Source organism: Thamnophis sirtalis, unplaced genomic scaffold, assembly GCF_051295495.1.
Source record: "Thamnophis sirtalis isolate CommonGarterSnake01/CBP01778 unplaced genomic scaffold, rThaSir2_p1.2 scaffold_5, whole genome shotgun sequence".
Lineage (NCBI taxonomy): Eukaryota > Metazoa > Chordata > Lepidosauria > Squamata > Natricidae > Thamnophis > Thamnophis sirtalis.
This window is the reverse complement of record NW_028261385.1, coordinates 128,027,455-128,042,596: the sequence shown is the minus strand read 5'-3', so window position 1 is coordinate 128,042,596 and position 15,142 is coordinate 128,027,455. Positions and strand designations below refer to the sequence as shown.

Genomic DNA, 15,142 nt, shown 5'->3' with positions numbered 1-15,142 from the left:
AGCCGTTTTGTTCAGTCTGATGGACTGACTGAAAGAGGAACTCATTAACTGGAGGCTAGATTTCTTTAAAAACATGTCTTTAAAAAGGAGCATGTGGCAGGCTCTATCTTATAAAAGTCAGCCCCAGTTTTCCCACCCAGAGGGCAATAGCTCGTCCAATATAGGCTTCCCTAAACACATCAGTGTATCCTAGAAAACAAAGCAAGAAATGCTCTTGTGCACAGGTCCCAATCATGCCCTAACTATTCTACATGATCCATTACTCTTAATGTCATTCTATTCCACACCTTAAGTGGAGTGCTTGGAATGAAATAGCAACACATTCGGAATCATTTTGTGCAAAGGGCAGTGGTAGAATTCAGGACTGCTGCCATTTTACATTGCACATATGTGCAATGTAAACATCCCTGCTTATAATGTTCCCAGAATCAATTGCTTAGTTTTTATGAAACAAATACATCAAAGAGAAGGCTATTGTAAAGATAAGGGGCATTTTCATTTGGAAAATACCATAGACCAGTGATGGCGAACCTTTTAGACGCTGTGCTGCCCCAGCAATATATAGCTAGTGTAGGAATTAGGAGCTGTCTCCTTTAAGAAAGTACCTCCTGGGAAATGTAGGCAGAGACTGCCTTATGGGAAGGTCCCATGACATGTGATCACATCTGTATTTCTGATTGGCCACTGGGGCATTCTGCATGCGTGCAGAGGTTATAGCCGGTCATTTTAAATGCCTTTGTGAACCAGAGAAGTGTTGGTGTCTCCGCTCAACATGGGAGCAAAATCATCATCTTTTTACACCACGTGATGAGACAGATTATGGAAAGTCAGAAGTATCTTAATACTGAACTGTACGTTTTGCTATTAAGAATGCCTGATAATAAACTTGATCTGAATGAGATTCCTAAGCATGGAGTTAACTGCATGCCCCGAGCAAGCCTACAACACTTGAGGCAGAATAGACACTGAGTGCCCAAGCTGCGTGCACATGCCCAAACTGAAAGGTGTGTGTGTGTAGACATGCATGAACATGTGTGAACATGTGCAGGAATGCACTAACATGCTCGCACAGCACAGACCTTAAGACAGCTGGCTGGCGGGAGGCAGGGCATTCCAATACTGGTAGTGTGGCAAGAGGTAAGATCTTTTTCTTTATGAGGTTCTGTTTCATCATTTTCCAGGAAACAGAGCTCATGAAAGAAACACCACGGCAATCTGACATGGGGCAACAGCACCAGCGCCAGCAGAGAGGGCTTGTGTGCCACCTCTGGCACGCATGCCATAGGTTCGCCATCACAGTCATAGTCTACAAGTGTCTATGCGGCTTGGTCTCCTGGACTTAACCAATTGAGAAACCCTTATCCAAGGGAAATAAAGTTCCTATAGATATGATGCAATTGATCCAGGTTGAAATGTAGCCCTTTTTTTACAGACCAGAGGACAAAAACAAGCTTAAGGTTTAAGGTTTTAATACATTTATAGGCCGCCCAATCCCAAAGGACTCCGGGCGGCTTACAGAATACATATTTAAAAAGAATTTTAAAATTTTTTTAAAAAGTAGAGAGAAAAAACAGATTAAAAGATCACTTCATGCACTCAATCTAGGCGGGGCTAGACCTCAATTTCATGAGGTCAAGAGCCCCAGGCCTGCCGGAATAGCCAGGTTTTAGTAGCCTTTCGGAAGGCCGTGAGAGTGGGAAGGATCCGGATCTCTGGGGGTAGATCATTCCATAGGGTCGGGGCGGCTACAGAGAAGGGCCTCCCCCGGGGAGCCACCAGATGGCATTGTCTGGCCGACGGCACCTGGAGAAGGCCCACCCTGTGTGATCTTATCGGCCATTGGGAGGTATGCGGCAGAAGACGGTCTCGCAGGTATCCGGGTCCTAGGCCATGTAGGGCTTTAAAGGTGATAACCAGCACCTTGAAGTGCGTTTGGAGACCGATAGGAAGCCAGTGCAGCTCGCGGAGGATAGGTGTAACATGGGTGTATCTTGGTACACCCAAGCTGACTCTTTCTTTGGGCAAGTCTGAATCTCTGCAAATGGTTTTATCAATAGAAGCTTGCTTGCTTTTCTGTCTCCTTTAAAATTTGGGGAAAATCTATAATCACGTCTCTCTGATTTGCAGGCAACAGGCCGCACTGCCTTGATGGAAGCAGCAAGAGAAGGGGTTTTAGAGGTGGTCCGGGGTATCCTGGAGAGAGGTGGGAATGTTAATGTTTTTGACAACGAGCGACACCATGCTGCCCATTTTGCTGCCAAAGGAGGGTTTTTTGAGGTATTCTTTCTTGATGCTGTCAGAAGCAAAGGTACCCAACCAAGGATCTCTTGGTTAATTATTAATAATCAGCTGTCACTAGAAAGGGAATTCTGGAATACTTGGTTTTTCTATGGGTTGGTAATATGGGGAGGCTATCCTTAAAAAAAAGGGTTCATAGAGTACAGGGGTAAATGTGAAAGGGATTATAGGCCCAGAAATGGATGAAAGGATTTGAACTGGGGAAGGACTGTATGTAGCAAAGTTGCTCTCAAGAAATGGCAGTTCTGAACTGAATTTCCCCAATTGTCTCCATAAATGTGATTTACAAATACACACAACATTTTAAGACCTTAAGTTTGACCCACCTACATCAGTGGGTACTGCTGCTGCTGAAGGAATGTGTTTTGCTACCATTTGGTAGTTTTTCCTCCTCCTGGTAGCAGAAGAGACAAAAAAATTCATCCCTGTGCTATGCTAATGCACTTCCAGAACCACATTTGATGGAACAAAACGTGATCGAGAATTACTGCTCAGGGTTTTTGTTTGTCATTCTGTCATCCTCTTAAATTGATTTCTCTGCCGCAGTCTTGGCTGAGAAGTGTATCTGTTTAAATGTTAAATATTTCCTGCTGCTTCGTTTAGAAGCCTCCACTCTGAGGATTCTCTTCATTAAGATTTGAGGTTGCTATGCCAGGGATTTGTCCCAAACGAATCCCCCAGGAAAACCTCACTTGTTTGTCTGCCTGTTTTAAGTTTGCTTAGATCAGTGACTTTCAACTCGAAGCGGAACAGTTGTGAGGGATGGGAGGAGCCAACTTTATACCTTTATATGGTTCACTGACGAAAGGGCGACCGACAAAAGCGCGCCCGACTAAACCGCGTTGACAAAACCGCGAGTTCTAAACCGCACCGACGAATGAGTGCTGAATCGCACCGACAACAGTGTGCCGACAGAAGCGCGCTGTAAATCTAAACCTAACCCTAACCCTAAACCTAACGCTAAACCTAACACTAACCTTAACCCTAAACCTAACGCTAAACCTAACGCTAACCCTAACGCTAACCTTAACCCTAAACCTAATGCTAACCTAACCCTAAACCTAACGCTAACCCTAACCCTAACGCTAACCCTAACGCTAACCCTAACCCTAACCCTAACCCTAACCCTAACCCTAACCCTAACCCTAACCCTAACCCTAACCCTAACCCTAACCCTAACCCTAACCCTTACCTTAACTTAAATCGCCCTTCTGTCGACACGCTGTTGTCGGCGCGCTGTTGTTGGCACATTGATGACGTCGCGTTTTTAGCGACGCGGTTTTGTCGGCGCGCTTTTGTCGTGCGCACTTTTGTCGGGTCACGCCTTTATATCAGTTTGGGCCTCAGCATTCCCTATTGCTGCTATTTACCCTTCCTCGCCTCCTAAACTTGTGTTACGAGAAATAGCATCCTGGCCGATTTATATCCAGCAAGTTCAGTTGAACTGGTTCTTTGCTCTTAAAATAGAGCTTTGCAATTTCCATTGGCTCAAGGACCAAACAAGGTTTATATATGCAAAGCTCCAAAAGCAAGTAAGAAGAAAGCCAATTTGCAGAGACAGGTTCACATTCATGCAGTAACTTATTGGAAATTAGATGTCTGGCAGGCAAAGTTCTCATGGGAGTTAATTGACTTGGAGTTTAAGTTCTAAAAGATGGGGTCATTTTAATTCAAAGCTATTCAAAGAATTCAAAGATGTTTGGTTGGAATCAGAATAAGAGCTTTGGAAATCAGTGTCTTTGCTTCTCTCAGCTCATGCAGACAGTGCAAATATCCATTTAATGAAGAACTTCTCTTAAGGCAAACAAGGTACCGTATATACTCGAGTATAGGCCGACCCGAATATAAGCCGAGGCACCTAATTTTACCACAAAAAACTGGAAAAGTTATTGACTCAAGTATAAGCCTAGGGTGGGAAATGCAGCAGCTACCGGTAAATTTCAAAAATAAAAATAGATACCAATAATGTTTTTGAATATTTATTTCAAAGAAAAACAGTAAACTAGTGGTGTATTCAATGAAATACTTCACTCACCTCATGATGCTGATGTTCCGCTGTGATGATGATGTCCCGTGCAGCTGCGGGAGCGATGTCCCGCCTCCTATGACACACGGCACAGTGATTCCTATCATTGGATCACTGTACCAGAGGAGGTGGGACATCGCTATGTGGCTGCTTGCCATAACAAGGAGGAGGTAGGACATTGTTGCAGAGCGGCAGGAGGGGGAGGAAGGGGAATCGTAAGACAGCCCTGCATTACATTAGAACGGGAGGAGGGGGGATGGTGCGGTGTGTGCGCTGCACGGCAAACTGACACAGAGGGAGGGGAAACTCACAGGGGCGCTGGGCCATTCACGAGCGTCACCCAGCGGCATGGCCCCGCCCCTTTTTCTCCTCCATTTCGGGCAAATTTTTCACTGACTCGAGTATAAGCCGAGGCGGCTTTTTTCAGCCCAAAAAGTGGGCTGAAAAACTCGGCTTATACTCTCATACCCCATCTATGCTTCTTTTTTAATAGCCCCCAGAGCTCAGCAGATCAAACTTACCCTCTTATAAAAAAGCAGAACAAATGTGAAAATATAGTTTTGACCTAAAAGATAAAACAAACAAAAAAATCCGTTCTCCTTCTATAGAAGGATTACCATGTAAGAACTTTGCTTGCGTGCCAATATACAGTCACCTATCTTAATCGCTATTATTCCGTGTTATAGTGACGGTGGTCGTTTTTAAATTGTTTCAGTGAAGTTGTCTGTATTTGCTTAGTTTGATAGATGTTATTAGTGTCCACATTTTTGCTTTTGTGTGTAATAGCATGGGCTTGCTTCCCCAGATTCTGAGGATTATTTCTTCGTACAATGGAGATGTGGGCCTTATAGCCATGAATGGAAATACGCCTCTTCATTATGCTGCTGCTGGAGGTTTTGCCGAGTGCTGCAGGTTTATCGGCCAAAGAGGTAAATTGTAAATGTTGGAGAATGAAGAGCCTCTAAAGTAAACGTGGAGTTTCAGATATAGTATCTGATTTTTGAATTCATTGTTGCTTATACAAAAAGGCCATTGGCTGGCCTTTCTTCCTTTCCAACTGTGATTTAATCCACAAAAATGGGAACTCAATTCCAGATCCATTACTTATAAAATATAATCTGGTTAAACCCTGAATGAAAGTACAAACCAAGCATGTATTTATATTGCCAAAGTGTCATGAAGTAGATTACCGTATTTTTCAGCATACAGTCCCCCCCCCAAAAAAGAGGGTGAAAATCTGGTTGCATCTTATACACTGAATACAGATTTTTGGCCTACTGAAACCCTGCCCCCTTTGCAAAAATGGATGTGCAGAGAGTTTGGGAGTATTGTTTGGGGGTCGGGGAAGGCAAAAAAGAGCAAAATATGGGCCATTTTGGCTAATTTTTGCCCCCCCGGCCCCCAGGAGCACTCTACAAGTCTCCCAAAGTCTCTGCATGCCCTCCCCCTTTTTTTCAAAAACTGGGCCATTTTTGCAAAAAAATGGGCTGGTTTTGCTCATCCCCCCCAGCCCCCAGGAGCACTCTAAGAGCCTCGCAAAGCTCTCCATGCCCCCCCCCCCTTTGAGGCTTTGGGAGGCCTGCAGATTGCAAAAAAAAATTTTTAAATTTACCTCCTCAAAATCATGGTGCGTTTTATACTCCAGTGCGTCTTATAGTCTGAAAAATACAGTAAGTTGGGAAAGCAGGGATGTAATATAACCATAGTCCATGGCCAAAAGCTTCTTCCAAACGTTTGGTGCTATGCTACTACGGCCAAAATGCTGTAAGAATGCAATCAGTGCACTATTTAACTGACGCACAACAGTTTGTCTTCCTGAACTAATCAGATAGTAATGGACTACCAAGACTTCTTGTCTTCTAGCAATTCAGTGTTCAGTGTTGCCCAGTCAAGACAGGCTTGTAGTTTCATGTGTTCCATAAAGGCCATGGATTGTCCCAATTGGTAGTTGGCCTTGCTTAGGCAGTGAGGCTGAATTTTGTATTTAGTTCAGCTTGAACCAATAATCTGAATGCAGGGCTGCTATTGAAAATTATGTTTGGTATCAAGTGCAGCAGATAAACTAACCAGTACAAGATATAGGGACCAATTGATCTGCCCACTGAATGATCTCTACTGGATGACAATTGATCTTTAAAACATCAAATGCTTGGGACCTGACTATCCAATAGACTGCCTCTTCCTAGCTGAACCTACATGGTTACTCAGAGTAGAGGAGTGGTCCTTTGGAGCCCTGAAGTTTTCAGAAAGTTAGGTCCTCCTTCTATATGGCTCTCAGGTTTATATTGTTTTCCCTTAGATAAGTGTGTTCAGCCCCATTCTTTAGTATTTATAACAATTGTAAAAACATCTCTCTGTGAAGATATTTTTGTTAATTTTTTGCTGTTAACATCATGTTTTATGTTTTGTATTTTTGAAATCTGCTTTGCAAATATAAGTAAAAAGGTAAGGTATAAACCTAATAAGTATATGTGTGTACACACACACACACACACACACACACACACACACACACACACACACAAACTAATATGACCATGGGCAGACCATGCCCACAGACTACCAAGACTTAACTCAAGATTTAAATCATAATATTTCTTCATGCCTTCGCACACACCCCTGCAATGACACCACGCCCTCCCCAGGGGCGTATGGACCACAGGTTGAGAACCACTCATTCACACTATTCCTAATCTCCAACCACAACTTGTTTTTCAATGTATTTCTTCTAAATTTGTAGGTTGTGATCCTACCTGGAGAAACTTAGAGAAGAAGCTACCAAGGCAGGTTGCTAAGGAAGGGGGGTTCAAAGCAGCTGCAAAGGAGATACGTAAAATTGAGCGGCGATTTGCCAAATTTTCCAAACCTAAACCTGGAGTTAAGGACCCCAATCCACCCTGGGCTATCAGGCTGCACGATTGGTCTGGAGAAAACCAGGCGAGCCTTCGGGAAGCACTTGAGCCATTGGATCGAGGGGATGGGACTGTGAGCAAGGAAGACTTTATAGCCGTTATTGAGGAAAGGTATCCATTTATTGAGTTGGAGCAGCTACAAGCAATAGCTCACAGTCACGAGAAAACACGTGCTGCAGGAGTTAACATTGAAGAATTTCTGAAGGGCAGCCGGTACTTACAGAAGGCTTTCCTCCTTGGGAGTTACGGTCCAAAGAAGAAGAAGCCCAAGAAAGCAAAAGGCAAAAAAGGAAAATTTGCCATGCCAATGCCCATCTGTGTCATTCCAGAGAGCTCTCGCTCTCGGCGGACAGACGGGGGACCCCCAGAATACATGATCGAAACGTATCAAAATGTAACCGACTGCACTCGGTTTAATCGGGATCATCCTCCAGAACACCCATTGCAGGATGATTCCTGGTGGTACATTGAAGACCCACCCAAGAACTATGCCAACATCAATTATCTTGCCAAAGAGGGGGACCTTTCATCTATAAAGAAAGCATTCGAGGCAGGGGTGCCAGTAGACATCAGAGATCATTTCTTTAAGACTCCGTTGATGGCTGCCTGTGCAAGTGGCAACATGGAAGCAGTACAATTCCTTCTTGAAAAGGGGTGAGCTAACTTTTTAAAAGGGCTTGCCAGGAATCCAAGGATAGAATTCCACGCCCCCCTCCCAATAACCTCATTGTTGGCTTGGTAGTAGGTTTCCAGGGTGAGGTGAGGACCATGTGATGACCAGGGCATTGTGGATTTAATGTTGGATAGAGCATATTTTCAAGCTTGTTGGGTTCCTTATTGAACTGCAAGGCTCTCCTAGTCAGTGGCCATAACTGTTGTGGAGGCAAGCCAAGAATGTAAAACCAAGATGAGCGGGGTAGAGTTCGATAAAAACAGGCATGGCATCTGGTAAAGCTGTGATATTTTGTTGAACACACTTGCTTTTCCTATTTGTGCTTGACAAATTTGCCATTTACTCCATATTGGAAGTCATCAGTTTGTGCCCATCAAAGTAGCTTGCTGCGTTTCTTTATTGTCATGTCTGTAATTGCTTTTTTCTGCAAGCATCCCTTTGTAGTGGTGGGAACTATGTTCTTCGTCGGGAAAGAGATCAAATTCTGCACTATCTCCAGATCAGTAGTTCTCCTGTTCCCTGAAAGTGAATTAAAATAGTGTGGCAAAATAAATAAGATCTAGGATTTAGCAGAAAAGAAGGAAAGGTGGTAATGAATAGGTTTTAAAGAGGAATTGTCTAAGTAAGTAACAAAGGATGAGTCCAACAATCAACTCATCCTCAAAACCTACTAAATAACTAAAGGCCTTCTTTTTTCAGTCCTGGTTGTGTTTCTGTCTCTAGGGGTGAGGGTTTGAATTCAGGAAGAGGCTGAGATATGCATTGGTCCTGCTCTCGATAGCTTTTCAATTTGATCATCTTGCCCTTTGCTTTTCCAAAAGGCAATTGGACTTTGTTTTTGCCTTCGAAACATTTCACTTCTTATCAAAGAAGCTTCTTCAGTTCTGACTGAACAGTGGCGAGCGGAAGGATTTATATTCCGTGCAGTCATCTGGTAATTAGAAGAAGAATAAAAAGAACTGGCAAGAAAAGCAAGGAATATAAATCTTTCCATTCTCCTCCATTCTGTCAGAACTGAAAAAGCTTCTTGAATGAGAAGTGAAATGTCTTCAAGGGGGAAAAACTGAAGTCCAGTTGCCTTTTGAAAAAGCATCTTCAGGACAACCAGGACCTGGATGACTGAGAATCTCCATGGATATCTTGCCCTTTGCTCTTCGGTCTTTTCAGATTGGGTGGGCAGGTCCCAACAGGAGTGCATTCATATTTTGAGTATTTGAAAATTTATTTATAGGCCGCCCTTTTCCCTGGGGGGACTCAGGGCGGCTTACAACTCAAAGGAAGGGGGATACAAACAATAACACATAAGGACAATACATAATTAAAAATAGAACACAACATTCATACCATTTGGGTGGGGGTGAGTTACATTCTTTAACCCCAGGCCTGACGGGATAGCCAGATTTTAAGGGCTGTGCGGAAGGTCTGGAGGGTGGTGAGGGTGCGAATCTCCACGGGGAGATCGTTCCAAAGGGTCGGAGCTACTACCGAAAAGGCTCTCCTCCGCGTAGTTGCCAGTCAACACTGACTGGCAGATGGAACTCGGAGGAAGCCTAATCTATGTGATCTAATGGGTCGCAAGGAGGCGATTGGCAGGAGGTAGTCTCTCAAATATTTGCTTGAATGTTTAAGTACAATTTTAGCTGTGATCTTAAATCCAGCCTTATTAGGGCCATGGCGTGCACAGAGAACTGTGAGTACAGCTGCCCTTCAGACAGGACAGAAAGGTTGGGGAGAACAAGAGGCTGAGCAAATATCAAATACAAGAGATGGGCCAATTTGGATTCAAGCTTTGTATGCAGCCCTAGACATGGCTCACATTTCTTTAGGATCCTACCTGGGTTATTTAGTTAGGTAGAGTTTCATAGACTAAAGTAGGCTGTAATCCACAGCATTTATTATGCTGTACTGTACTGCAGTTAATTGCAGTTTATACTGCAATACATTTCTTTACCTTTGGTGCCATTACTTTTGTTGTTTTAATCAGACTCAAATTGACTGCCAGTTGCTTTCATTGAATGATTCATTCTTTCAAAAGAAAGAAAAAACAAGCCCTCTCCATTTCTCAGTTAATTTAGTTGGGATGCTGAGAGATTAGCGTTTAGACATTCTTTCAACACAGGAAGAGAATTCAGTTAAGGACTGCATTTTGTTATCTCTGTAGTCCATTAATACTAGATCCCTTTGCCTAGAATCAGTTGAAGAATACAAAGAACTAACTAGAAAAGCACAGATGTGCCTTACGGAGTTTTTATTTTCCAGGGCAAGTGTGAATACCACAGACAATTTCATGTGGACTCCTCTCCATCATGCCTGCCATGCAGGACAGCAAGACATTGCTGAACTCCTTGTCAAAGCTGGTGCCACGATAGATGCCGTTTCAATCAATGATGGGACCCCATTGATGAGGGGTATTGAGAGCAGTCGCTTGGACACCGTGCAGTATTTAATCAACAGTGGTGCTAAGGCGCAGAAGACAAACCGAAGAGGTAAAGTTTTGCGTTATTATAATTACCATCCACGTGGTTAGAGTGCAGTACTGCAGACTACTTCTGCTGACCGCCGGCTTCCTGCAATTTGGCAGTTCAAATCTCACCAGGCTCAAGGTTGACTCAGCCTTCCATCTTCTGAGGTGGGTAAAATGAGGACCCGGATTGTTGGGGGCTATAGGCTGACTCTGTAAAACTGCTTAGAAAGGTCTGTAAAGCACTCTGAAGCGGTATATATGTCTTAAGTGCTATTGCTATTATTACTCAATGTATTATTGGCTGTTAAATGCAGATGAACAAGCAGCTATAGAAAGGAAGGGTTTTCCCCCTTATTAAATAATGTTATGGAGTTAATTGGTTTTCAAAGTATTGATTAACAGAATAAATAGATGGTTTGACCTTTTGCTTTATTCATTTTTTTCTTTCCAGCTGATTTTTACCAGCTGCCTTGTTGTGTTATTCCTAGCGTCTGTCCTGCTTGGTTGTAACATTTGCTTGTTTTACACTCTACTCACAGTGATTCTTAGAAGGCAGCCATCAATGCATGGTGCAATGGAAGTTTTATTTTTCAGCCAGCTTGCCGCAATGCATGATACTGATCAAGGCTTGGAGGGAATGACTTGCACAAAGTCATGCCTAAGAGAGGACAGGCACTTGCATTTCTCTGTTTCTAGTCCAGCAACTTAACCACTGCATTGTACCAGCACTCATTTTAATTAGTTATTAATCCTTTCACATGCATTACATCAGTCGTGGGTTCTGGATCCCGTTCCAACCGGTATGGTTGGAACAGGCCTGGCGGCATCCACATGGATGCGCGCAGCGCACGCATGTGCCTTAGCATCTCCGCGAGCCTCCACTATGCTCAAGTTGCTCAGCACAGCATCGCGGAGGCACTGTATGTGCCATGCGCATGCACAGAAGCACCGAAGACTTAAAAGACCGGTAAGGAGCTTGGGCGGACAGGTGGGCCTTCCGGAGCACCGTACTGAATGGTATCTGGTGCTCCGGGCAGACTCCGGTATGCCTGTACCGGGGGATACCACCTGCAGCCCACTGCTGCATTACATGTAGTTTCCAGAGCCTCTTCCAAAGTTGCCTGCATAATGTAATTTTTAATGTGATAGAGGAGAATTTTATTGAAAACCTGGAGATATTAACATGAAGTACTGTACAATCAATTAACATAGTGTAATTTAAATAATTGAAGTTCAACACATTACCCCTCTTGTACCTCTGATGATGCAAAGAAAATGAAACAATGATGTGGCTAAGTAGAAGCTTATCAGAAATCTAATCTGATTTCTTAGTGCTGCAGCCATACGAAATCCAAACATATTTGTTGAAAAGCCAATACTATCTAGTGATAGTAAAGGAGCTTCTCAGTTCAATAAATGTGTTCTAGTGATCAGCATTTTCTCCTCCACACTTTCATAAAATGACATTTTGAAAAATAAGAAGTCTTTTGTTTCAAAAGGGGATCAGGAGATGGGCAAAAGAAAGGCTTCCAGGTGATCCCCTGTAGGCCTTTGGAAGGAGCACCAAAGAAGAAGGTGCAGAGTCATATAAATACGTGGGACATATAAATATAAATACGTGGGACATCTTTAGGAAAGCTAAGATTGGTGAAGCTGAAGGCCTGGATCCCATGGGAAGGGATGTGCCAAGATTCTTTGGTAGTGGAAGATTTGTATGTAAGAGGGAAGAAATGATGCTGGATTGCAGGAATTTAGGAAAAGATTCCACTCCAAGTCATCAGAAGGGTGAGTTACTTTCAACAGAGTTCAGAAGGTCATGGTATGATAGTAGAAGATCAAAGAGGAGATAGTTGTAGCGAGAGCTGATTGAAATCTAAGCCAGAGATCCAGCAAAGGGCAATATTTGCTCAGTTCTCTGTACAGAGAAGTTACTGTAAGTTTTATTTAATAGGACAAAACTCACTGGAAATTGCCAGGGCCTATGCAGACAACCGACTGATCCACTTCATTCAAGATACCTTGGACCACTTGCCACAAACCGTAGAAGTCAAACCGGATAAGAAGAAAGGAAAAAAAGGGGGCAAGCCTAAAGCTGCTTCTCCTACTACTCCAGCTCCATCAGGAGCTCCAGCTCAGGCTCCAGTTGTTCCCAAGCCAAAGCCTGTAGAAGACTCAAAGGAGTCTGTGAAAGAAGAGGTATGATTGCCAAGATTCTTTGGCTTAAATTTGCTTTTTCATAATGTTTGAAAAATCACTTTAAGAGAAAGGTGACTGGAGGGGAACTCCTGTCTCTGGTATGATGTCATGGGATTTCCATTGGGGTGCACCAGAAACACCCTCCCTCCCCTCTTGATGTCATTGAAGCAATCCTTCTGAATTATGGAAGGACCACAATTTACAATTTCTGTCCATTCTCTGCTTGAGTCCCTACAACCACCACAGGAAAGGATCTCTGCATGCTGAATTCAGCATGTGACCCTGCTTGAAAGCAGGACAGGGGAATCCGGAAATTCTGCGCCATGGAAGCTTAAATAGAGTACACACCAATAAAGCAAATACTTTGGGTTTTGTTACAGAGTTTTTGAAGAATAGCATGACAAGGGAAGTGTCATTATCAGTAGGGAAAAAAATAAGGAAGAGGGTCATGGGAAGCTGCTTCATTCACAGTAATGCCATTGGTCTATCCAGAAGTCTGTCAAACTGTTCTCAAGAGTTTGAAGTTGGGTGAAGATGATTGTTTGCTTTTTTTTTTTTTTTGTCAGTCTTATCCGGAGATTACTGTGATTGAACCTAGGATCTTTTAAATGCAACAGGTTTTCTATTCCCTTTTCCTGCTTATTAAGAGAAGAATCAAAGCATCCTTCTCAAGTTCCAGCCATTGAAGCTACTAGTCTTTGACTTTAACTTTTTAATTGCAAAAAAACAGAAAGAAATTTAGCAACATAAATCTTGAAAACCCCAATATAATTTACATTGTGTATTTCAGATACCACAACCCCTTGAGTCTATTATTGAGAAATCACTCTTTGAAGAAGAGAAGGAATCCATCAAAGATAATGTAGTTTATCTGAATTCCCTGATAACCAGAGGGGTTACAAAGAAACTTAATATCACTTTCACACCACAGAGAGTAAGTACCACTATAAAATAGGACTAGAGTTATAATTCACTGAGCTTCCAATTTTATGGATTATTTTTCTGGTGGGTGCTCATATCTATTAGTTTAGATTATTGTATTCATTTTGTCCTGTTCAGTTTATATTTCCCATTTGTTCCAAATCGGGTGGTTCAAAATCCTAACAAATGACAAAATCCTAACAAAAGCATGACAAATGCTACTGTCATTAAGCCATTGGGATAATGAAATTATGCTGCCTGCAAAATTACAATCTCAGGGATGATATTACAATTTCCTAATGCCCTCCAGATCTTGAGGCATCCATGGTAGATGGTTGTGTGTGTCAAAGAATAAATATGGTAGATACAGCAGACAAGGGTTCCATTTGCGTAGTTGTTGTCACCATCTTTCCTTTTTTTTAACCTACCTCCATCTTCTTCCCATCCAGTTCTATAGAGTTAGGGTTAGGAATCCTTCTGATAATTAGAATAGTTGATTTTCTCTAAGGCGGCTTGTTGGGAAAAGTTATTCTAGATCAAAGGATAGTCAGATAATTATTATTATCAAACCAAATCTTGACCTTAAATGAGGACCCACATTGTTGGGGGCAAATATGCTAACTCTGTAAACCACTTAGGGCTGTAAAGCACTGTGAAGTGGTATATAAGTCTCAAGTACTATTGCTATTGCTTTGAGTGTACTGAATGTAATGAAGTAGAAGTAACTTACACACCATTATTCATTACTGTTTATTGATAACATACTGCTAATTATTAAACATTGCCAGTTAGGGAATTGGTTAATGAGACAAACACATGCCACATAGATGCTACGCAACCATATTTTGATGATAGGTTTGATATCAATAGACTGAGAGTTCCAGACAATCATTCTAGCACATTCGCAATAACTTTGCTTTTTTCAGAGCAGATCGATATGATTCCTTAATATATCATGCTGCATATTGACTAAGAACTGCTTTTCTTTTTCCAGTCTTGGAGTCCTGAAGCAACCACAAAAGATCTTCTCAGAAAGAGGGAATTACGTCGGCAGCGTTTTACTTATGAAGTGGACTTTGATGATGATTTCATGATGCCTTTTAAGAAGAATTTCATGGAGAAAGTCCATGCACTGCAACAAGGCAGTGCTTTGCATTAATCACAATGTGATTTCTGCATGGATCTTTAAAAAGTGAATGGGAGAGGACCTCCCTCTCAAGAAAAATGCTTTGGAGAGGCCTAAATCATGTGTTTTTTTCTAATTATGATGAATGTTTTATTTTATTTTCCTTGGGTTCAGCACAGGGCATCTTAAACCAGAGGAGTTTTTGTGTCTAAAAATTGGGAAACAATCCATCTTTTCCTGTAATGTTACACTGAATCCTATTGGGCTGAGCTGATATATTAGCCCCAATAAACAACTAATTGCTCTCTCCTGTTCAATGAGATCTTAATTCATCCCATTCCTTGGGGAAAAAATGATTCACTCCCACCGTGGAAACTTGAAGCAAATTATTTCTAGTGCTCTAAATCTGAGTGACTGAATAAGTTGTCTGATAGTTCAAATCTAGGGCATCTGAAGGATTTGGTACAAATCCACTGGATTTTTTCCCTTGAGACTCATACCCTGGAAGAATGCAAAATAGGTATTT

At 42.3% G+C, this 15,142-nt stretch overlaps 1 protein-coding gene across 2 annotated transcripts in view; it reads left to right on the top strand.

Annotated features, from left to right (window-relative positions):
* The window catches only part of ANKEF1 (ankyrin repeat and EF-hand domain containing 1), a 32,391-nt gene extending 17,470 nt beyond the window's left edge, over window positions 1-14,921 (top strand). For both annotated transcript variants that reach the window (XM_087716862.1, XM_087716861.1), the window contains exons 4-10: window positions 2,128-2,277; window positions 5,130-5,253; window positions 7,065-7,890; window positions 10,169-10,395; window positions 12,325-12,569; window positions 13,360-13,503; window positions 14,485-14,921. In XM_087716862.1, coding sequence (XP_087572988.1) covers window positions 2,128-2,277; window positions 5,130-5,253; window positions 7,065-7,890; window positions 10,169-10,395; window positions 12,325-12,569; window positions 13,360-13,503; window positions 14,485-14,649 — 1,881 coding nt within the window. In that variant the 3' untranslated portion in view covers window positions 14,650-14,921. The remainder of the gene's footprint in view (window positions 1-2,127; window positions 2,278-5,129; window positions 5,254-7,064; window positions 7,891-10,168; window positions 10,396-12,324; window positions 12,570-13,359; window positions 13,504-14,484) is intronic.
* Window positions 14,922-15,142: the final 221 nt, after the last annotated feature.